This window comes from Anoplophora glabripennis, unplaced genomic scaffold (assembly GCF_000390285.2).
Source record: "Anoplophora glabripennis isolate ALB-LARVAE unplaced genomic scaffold, Agla_2.0 scaffold212, whole genome shotgun sequence".
NCBI classification, from domain to species: domain Eukaryota; kingdom Metazoa; phylum Arthropoda; class Insecta; order Coleoptera; family Cerambycidae; genus Anoplophora; species Anoplophora glabripennis.
This window is the reverse complement of record NW_019416424.1, coordinates 79,192-88,736: the sequence shown is the minus strand read 5'-3', so window position 1 is coordinate 88,736 and position 9,545 is coordinate 79,192. Positions and strand designations below refer to the sequence as shown.

The following is a 9,545-nucleotide window of genomic DNA, read 5'->3' as shown; positions in this document are numbered from 1 at the left end:
GCACGAATATTTTTAATAAAAATATACAAAGTGGTATCCCATAAGGCAACCAGAACAGTATACTTATTTATTTACAAGAATTTGTGCACAGTGAGTGTATCCACGTTACTCCGGTATGCTCCATTTCACTTGGTATTAAGGCACTTATTTCACTGGATCCATGAACTGAACCTACGTTCTGTTTTAGTTGGTAGCAGTTATTTCTGAAGTTGCCTGTTGCCATTTTTAAATTGACTAATTTCAGCTATGATGTTGTGATGATGTGTTTGACTGACACTTATCCTGTTACTGGGTATTTATACCTTGTCATCAATATGTAATTAATATCTGTATATAAATATATTTAAGAAAAATGTTTTCAACGTGACGTATAAGATTCTTATAATAACATTAGATAAGGAGATAAGAAACTAAATTTACAGATAAAAGTAAACCACATTTCAAACTTCAATCTATCAAGATTTGTAATATTTGGGATAACAGTAAATATTTTTGATACATGCAAAATTTAAGAAAAGGGGTATGTTTATTTGAAATTTTCATTACTGGTTGTGAGGCTGTCTGGTTAAACGATGGAAGAAAACGGTAGCAGTACTAGAGACCAAAATAGAAACAAAGATATAAACTGGTCAAGATATGGTTTGGGAAATGAAACCGCACAAAGAGTTAGAGCAAACACAAGTGGCTTCGTAGATTTATCAAATGATTATGGTGCAGGTGGACATCAGGCTTCAGGGGCCAACGAATTATTTGCCGAAGAGCAGGTATTCCTTAATACACAAAAAAACATCTGTTACTGTAACTAACACACTGATAAGGTTCAGTTGTAAACAACACATAATATATAACAGTTTTTGCTTTAGGGAGATGCACCTTGGTGGAAATCAAATTTTTTTATATCCCAACCAGTTTTGTTTGGGACTTGGGATGGTGTATTTACATCTTGCTTAATTAATATTTTTGGTGTTATTGTGTTTTTACGATCAGGATGGATAGTTGGTCAAGCTGGAATTATTAGTGCTATTATCATAGTTTTATCTACAGGTAGATACACAGCGTGTTCTTCACTTACCGTGTGTTCCACGCTTGATAACTAGTCAAATTTTTTAAACTGACTAAACACGGTTATTAGCATTAGTGTGAAAGTAGTAATAATACGGTATTAAAAATATAGCTAATGCAGTTAGTAAAATTTGACTGGCTATAATCGCAACACTTTTTCTATGGTTACAGTACTTGATACTCGTGTGAAAAATGAGTTACTTTGAAAGCCTAATTAATCGGGAAGTTGAGGATTATTAAAATGGATTTCTGTTTGGTTTTTAGTATTCATCGCTTTAATATCGGTACTCTCAGCTGTGGGCATTTGCGAAAGATGTCGAATTGAAAGCGGAGGTGTATACTTTGTCATTGCACATACGTTAGGATCTAGATTTGGAGGATCTCTTGGTTTACTTTACTGCTTCGGACAGGTAAAAGTCTCGTTAATTTGTTTATACATCAAAAAATATATTTTTATTAAATTTTATTTTCTTAATTGGGTAAAATCATTTTCAGGCAGTAGGTTGTGCTTTAAATGTTTTGGGTTTCGGTGAATCCATGGCGGAATTAATCGGATTTGGTCATTCTCCATGGGCAGTTCGACTGATAGCAATGGCAGCTGTCTTATTACTCAGTGTCATAAATGTAGCGGGAGTTAAATGGGTTATAAAACTGCAGTTTATTTTGCTCCTCATATTACTTCTAGCTGGCCTTGATTTTATGGTGGGAAGTTTCGTCCATACAGACGAAGGTATGTTTTAAGTTATATTCATTTAGTTTTCCTAGAGTCTAATTAACTATAAAATTTTATGTGTTTATAAACATTGTTGCTTCTTCTAGAGTGCCTCAAGGCTCTGTATTAGGACCATTGCTATTTAATATTTATATTAATGATGTTGCCTCTAAATTATGTTGTGAATCAATATTACATGCAGTTGATTTAAAATTATTCACTTCAGTTTACAGTAATAACGATCTAATTAAATTTCAAAAAGATTTAACATCTTTAATGTCCTGGTATGAAAAAAATCAGCTTCCACTTAACATAAGTAAATTATTTACTTAATAACTAGAGTAACCAAAAGTAATGTAAATTACTCTAAACTTTATTTTGCAGCCCATTAGTTGCTGTTGAGTATAATAAACTAGGCTTTATTTTATGGAATTGCAAATTAGAATGTGTTTTGGTTATCTGGAACCCTTCGTATACAGCGCATAAAAATGATATTAAGGGTATTCAGAGATTTTTAAAATGTTTGTATTTCAAAGATTTCCTGTATGTTTTTATACCAACTTTAAAATAATAAAATTAACTGTCATCACATATTGGAAAACATACATTTTTATGTTCCGTCGCTGCATATTCGAAATATGTACTAATTTATTTCACTTGCCCCGCGAACAAATATATTTAAATATTCTCTTTTGTATAAATGACTTAAATTATACTCGACGGCCAAAATTATGGATAGTGATTCATCGCTAACTCTTGGACTAGTAAGGGGGATGAAGCATGCCGGGAACGAAAATCCATTGACGTGTCTGCGAAAAAGGCAACAAGATATAGAAAATATTGAAAAAACATAATAAAACATAACATCTAATATTTTTTACGGTTTGCTATAACCGGCACTTTGATCAATTTTAATTATTACAGCATTTTAAAACGTCCCAGTTGTGTTTTTTTAATTTATAAATTTATTATAGCCATGGAATTAGACCCCTCGTCTACGCTTATGCTATGACGTTTCTCAGGTCGGGCAAATCAAGTCCGTTTACACCCACTAAAAAAGCATTTCCCTATTCCCTACCAAGTGCAAAAGACAGAGATAAAGTATAGATCGACGTTAAGTGTAACTCAGTCTATACACGATTATAGATTCTACCGATGTGCATGGCGAGCGGCACAAAAATAAATAATATTGAACCGTATAGAAATCATTTTATATTTTATACGCATTATGGTAATAGTGTTTTTATATTATGTATTAGTCACTCTTTATAATTTCGGCTGCCGAGTATAGATGCCCTTATTTGTAAACTTAGAGACATTGCTGATTGGCACTGAAGTATAATTTCTAGGATTGTATACAGGGTGTCGCGCTTAAATGTGATACAAGCCTGTAACTTTTATTTTATGGTCGATTTCAAAAATTTTTATTTTGGAAAGTGGGCTAAAAAAACTATCTAACTGTGATATTGCTGTTTTTATTAATGCAATTCACAGCCAACTAGGACGTGTTTTCTTGACATCAAAATAACTGATTGGTATTAGCGATTTTTTTTTCCCAAAAAACAGATTATGTATTCTCATTCAGCATCCCTTAAAACGTCTTACCACTGTTTCATCAAAATCGATACATCTTCAGGCGAGCAGTCCATGATGTTGCGAAATGTAATACAAGCCTGTAACTTCTTTATTTTTTAGCCGATTTCAAAAATTTTTTTATGGAATGTAGGATAAAATAACTATCGAACTGTGATACTTTTTATTAATGCAATACAGGGCCAACTAGTGTTCGTCTGAAGATGTATCGAATTTCTTGAAACTTGGTGATAAAACATTTTAAGGGATGCTGAATGAGAATATGTAATTTGTTTTTTTGAAAAAAAAATCGCTAATACCAATTAGCCGTTTTGACGTCAAAGAAACGCGTCCTAGTTGGCCGTGTATTGCTTTCATGAAAATAGCGGCATTACAGTTAGGAAGAGTTTTTTTATTCTACATTCTAAAAAAAAAAAATTTTAAATCGGTCAAAAAATGAAGAAGCTACAGACTTCTATCACATTTAAGCGGGACACCCTGTGTGTCATAAATAAATAAATAATTATATTGATCAGTAGCTATTGAAATAAAACATTGCTATTTGTTTGTATTTGTGAGTAAATAATGTGGAACATTCTTTATATTGCAGAAAATGGTTTTAAAGGATGGCTGTCGGGAATTATAAATGACAACTTATGGTCAAATTATCACGAGGGTTACAGCTGGTTTACAGTTTTCGGGGTATTTTTTCCAACGATAACAGGAATTCTCTCAGGAATTAACATGAGCGGTGATCTAAGAGCGCCATCTACCAACATCCCTAATGGGACACTAGCTGCATTAAGCACTGGAACATTTTTATATCTCGTTTTCATCATTTTTCTTGGAGCCACATGTACGAGAGATGCACTGCTAACTGATTTTTTGATTGCTGCGAGGGTGTCTGCTATACGAGTACTGTTACTAGCGGGATTATACGTTTCATCTATGTCTAGTTGCCTGGGTGCCATGTACGGCACTCCAAGAGTTTTGCAGTCTATTGCTTTAGAAAATGTTATTCCAGGAATTGGTATATTGGGCATGGGGGTAAATAATACAATTTTTTTTCGGCAATGTTGTGTGTATTAACGCGTCATATTTTTCAGAGAGGACCAAATAAAGTTCCACTGTATTCGATGGCTGTAGTAGCTTTTGTGACTTTTACATTCATATTCATCGGTGGAATCAATACTTTAGCACCGATCGTAACGATGCCTTATTTATTAACATACGCTTGTATCGATTACTCGTATTTTGCACTCGCACAAACTTTTGATATACAACATCATAGGGAACAAAGATTTCACAGGCCTAGGGTCCAACAAACTTCCGTTAGCACTGACAACGATTTGGATAGATTATTTCCAGAACGCACAAGGCATAAGATTGCAAATGTACGTATCATTTTTAACAGTTGATCATTTAACGAGAAAATTTTTAATTGTATATTTTAACTTTAGGGAGAATCTAGTTCTAACTCTCTCAGTAGTCCAGACGAAAATAGTGAAACCACACCCATAGCACCTAAAAATCACATCCATTCGAAACAGAAAAATTGGTATTCAAATTTATGCAATCGATGGCTGTCACTTTTTGGAGTAAGTAACCCAGAAAATACTTAACCTAGTACATTCTGTCAAAAAAGTATCCGGAATTTGTTATTTAAAAATTATGTGCAAAGTAGATTTAATTTTCTTTTTTGATGAAAAGTTGGTGGCACTGACGTGACGAATGAGCGCGATCTGTCAAGTAGTTCGTTTACAGCTATTAATTTTGTTAGTCCACCTAAATTTTGTTCCGTGATTTTTAATATGGATCATGTCTGCCTAAAGTTTTCTTCTACCAATGAAGTTTCTTGTGCCGACTAGTTGAAAATGTTGGGAAAGACGTCCGATAATTCAGTTTTTATCATAAACTCAAGCATACAAATGGTATAGTCATTACGATATCAGTTGGAACCGCATAAAAACATTTAACTCGTAAACTCTACAGAATCCATAGGCGTCCAGAAAAATTTTACCGTCTCATCTAGATATACTATATTTCAAGCTATATTCCTATTTAGTTGACGATATTCTCTAATTTTTTGTAAATAATCTTCCAGAAGTGCAACTATACGTCGTGATTCTATAATTACCATACGATTGTCAAGTTTTTTATGTTTAAAACCACATTATAATTATAATCAGGATAATCGCTTAATTTATCTTGAATCATGTTTAATATAGGAACTTTATTTTCTTTATACATATTATAAATTGTGCGCCTTATTACATATTTGGTAAAATCGTCAATATTTTTTAATTTTGTATTTTTGCGTTTCCTCTTTGTACCGTGATTAATCCTTCTTTAATTACGCGATAAATTGTCGTTTTTGATATCTTCGTTAATTTGCTAATCCGTTTCCTAACTTCTTTATCACATTGTTCACTATTTTCTCTTTTCAAACATTCATATATATTTAAAATAATACGTTGATTTTTTACGTGTAAATCTTCGTTTTTATACTCTGAGTTTGTTTCGACACTTTCGACAAAAACCGGCTCGACTATTTGAGGATTTTCCCGGGTTATTGCTCTCCACTGTAGGGATGTCGGAAAAATATCAATACATCGATATATCGATGTTATTTTTTCGATGTATCGATATTTTTGAGCGATATTTAATGTTTCGATATATCGATGTATCGATATATAATTCCAACTATCCAAAAGGTATAAGAATCGATATTTTTTTCAGATCGATAAACATTTATAAGTACTTTTTTTGATTAAAAATCCTAAAAAGGAATACTTTTTATACTAAAATTTTTTTTAACAAATTACATTTTATGGTTTTTTTGTTTTTGGTCGACTCGATTTGCTGCTTTTTAATTTGGTACTTCAGTTGGTTTTTAAGTTGGCAACTCTGTCTGCCAATTTCAACTGTCTGTCCGTATTATTACCATGATTGACTTATTTATTATAACCTCAACGCGCGCGTATTTCTGCACTTGAGTACCTACCTAGTTCTCAAACAATCAATCAATAATCAATGTCTGTATCAGATAAATATTGGTTTGATTAATAAATAATTAATATTTTTTATCGTTATTCTTGATTTATTAAAAATGATGTCTATTGATTAGTATTTATCTATGTAAGATGATTGAAGTAGATTAGGCCAAATAAACTAATTTTTTGAGCGCCAATAAATATTCTCTGTCAAATCATACCGATATATCGATATTTTTTAATAAAAATATCAATATCGATATTGATATTTTCAAAAAATATCGATACTTTATTGCATTTCCGACATCCCTACTCCACTGCACTGGCAAAGCCAAGTGAACCGCGTTCGACACCAATCTAATTATAGAATACCATGCACAAAATTATTTACGATCTAGTGGACCAATACAGGTTTGCTTTGACGATCAGCGCGCCGCCGTCGATTCTACAACAGGTGGACTGGTCTACCAATACCGGACTCGTCCAATGTCCATTCGAGTATAAATTACGAGACAGATCATGGCTAAAGCATAGGAAAAAATCTCAAGAGCATCGCACGTGTTGCTGAAGACATGCTTGGACGAACTAATTCGACATTCATGCAATGCACCATAACGGGTGATGAGACATGGGTTTACGAGTTTGATATGCAAATGAGCCAACAAGCTTGTCCACGCAGAATTCCATCCCGATGGAGAAACAGTCAGCAACGAATATTATCTAGGCGTTATGGAAGGACAATTCTTCGATTTTCATCAGAAAGCGATAATTGTGAATGAATTTTTGATCAAATATGGCCCCTGCTGACTATTTCCCCTTTCCCAAATTTAAACTAGCACGTCATAGAACATACTTCGAGTTGATAAAAGCCATAAAACAAAAATCGCTGGAGGAGTACAAGTCCATACCGGGATGACTGGGTTGTCCTTGGAAAAAGTGTATTGCTTTAAATTATGATTAATTGAATATATCGTGTTTTATTGACGAATTCTGGATACTTTTTATGGCAAAATGTATATAAATTGTTCTGCAGAATTTTTAAACAGGAAAAAAATGTTTTTTTTTTGCAGGCAGTGCTGAAAATACTGATTATGTTCTTAGTAAACTGGGTGTATGCCTTTGCTTGTATTAGTGTTGTATTCCTAGTTTGGTTATACATCGGCACGGCTAACCCTGCAGTTAAACCAGGATTAGCATCGGAATTTCGATTCTTTAAATGGCTGAAAGTAGTCTTCTTGAGATGTATGGGGTAAGTTGTGCAATCGGTACATCAGTACAAAAAAAAATCACCTTTATATGATCCTATCATATTTCAGGTTTATTATCTTTATATTTGTATATCTTTTTTAGAAAACGAGTAACGGATTATGAACAAATTGTTGTAACTCCGTCATATCCAGGAGTTGACTTGACATCGTCTCAACTAAACGAAGACAATGTAGACTTCGCAAACCGAAGGAGATATCATCAGTCTGCCACAGTTCAAGGCCATACGGTCAGCATTGATGACTGATTAAATTTAAAGCAGACGACGACTTATGTCGACCGTTACAGTATTATAAGTCTTGCAAAGGAAAAATACTACTTGTGCCGATATATGATTTTCTCAGATTTTATCATTACGGAGATTATATTATCTGTTCGGGAGTTAACATTGTTTAAATACTTGAGATAAAAAACAGCTTAAGAAATAATTATAGCATTCCTAAATTATAATAAAATTTGTCACTAATATATTTAAATAATTTTTATAAAATTGGATTTTTTGACTTCACACTTGTGAAATAATTAAAATTCTTTTTTGCCATACATATCAGTAAACTGCTTCGTGTAACTTTAGATTAATACTAATTATTGCCAAATGAATGAATATAACTTTTTGGAAACTGCAATCTAAGAACGTGTCTTTGGATTTTAAAGAAATGGACAAAATAATCAACAATAAATATATGAAAATTTATCAACAACTGAAATTTATGCCGGTCGCCCAGTGCAGCTTGTGCACCGTTTGCCCGCACACGCATTCTCCAACTGTGTGTATATACGTTTCTACCACCTCCACGTTTAGTTCGACCAGACCTGTATATGGGTATGGCTAAATAAATATGGGAACAAGTTTTTCAAATATTTCAATGCCGAGTTGCTGCGTAGCGACCGAACCTGGTACTCGTACATACTGTCTAGCTCTTTGGTCTTCAATTGAGATCGGAAAGACTATAATTTAACATATTAAAATCTCGTTGAAAAATTTTTAGTATAAACTCCACTTTTCGAGCGACAAGAGCAATAATCGTACTGTTCAGATTAACAGGATTACAGTTTCTGAAAAGTCCCACACATTATATAACAGCTAATTTTGTTGCTTTAAATTATTAAGTAAGACTTATAATATTACCAGTAAAATATATGTAGATGTAACAAAAAAAAGTGATGTAAATGAACCATATTTTTGCAATTCAGTAATTTTATTAATAAAATCTTATTTATGTGAAGTTACTGTTTTTAGCTTTCCGCATACTTAAACACATCATTAATTCATTACGTCGACAAACAAGTATAAAATGACGAAATGATGTAAATCAGGGTAATTCTAAATGTATTATGTATACAGGGTGTTTCAGTTCGAGTGAATCAAGCTTTAACCACAAATAGAAATAAATAATTCAGATTTGCCTTATAAAGCAAGGGTGCTAAGTCTTACCATTTTCACTGTATAGGGCCGTATTGGTCGGTTGTTAAAATCATATTATTTACAAAATCTTTGGTATGCTTGTAACAAATTGATTGAAAGTACCCCGCACAAAATCGATGGAAAATGGGTCCCAGTCAATTTTGCTTAAATTGCAGTATGTTATAGTTTTTGACTTTCTGATCAAAAACTGTCATGGGCCCAAAGTGATCCTATGTATAGTTTCAGAGATAAAGAGGGGGGAAGTATGTGATTTTGGCTGGAGGCCTGAGTAAGCTTCACGAAGTTTCAAGTTGATGGATTCAAGAACTGAGGCATGTAATGAATTTTGACCAGTAGGTACAATGCTTTTGGGATCGCTGAACCTGAATTGGGGATAACTTAGCCTTATAAGGTTACCTGCAGGGCTTGAATTGAGATTAAGTCAAATGAAATGACCTTGACTTGATTTCCAGGTGACCTTATAGGGCTAAGCTATCCCCGAATTCAGGTCTTTTCTTTACTTTGATCTTGAAAT

General features: G+C 33.1%; 1 protein-coding gene across 1 annotated transcript; it reads left to right on the top strand.

Annotated features, from left to right (window-relative positions):
* The first annotated feature begins 247 nt into the window (after window positions 1-247).
* Window positions 248-8,490, top strand: LOC108909746 (solute carrier family 12 member 8). Its single transcript, XM_018714157.1, has 9 exons — window positions 248-764; window positions 864-1,044; window positions 1,327-1,472; window positions 1,558-1,792; window positions 3,957-4,393; window positions 4,453-4,740; window positions 4,807-4,944; window positions 7,410-7,588; window positions 7,690-8,490. The coding sequence occupies exons 1-9, from the start codon at window positions 573-575 to the stop codon at window positions 7,850-7,852; spliced, it is 1,959 nt and encodes a 652-aa protein (XP_018569673.1). The 5' UTR covers window positions 248-572; the 3' UTR covers window positions 7,853-8,490.
* The last annotated feature ends 1,055 nt before the right edge of the window (window positions 8,491-9,545 follow it).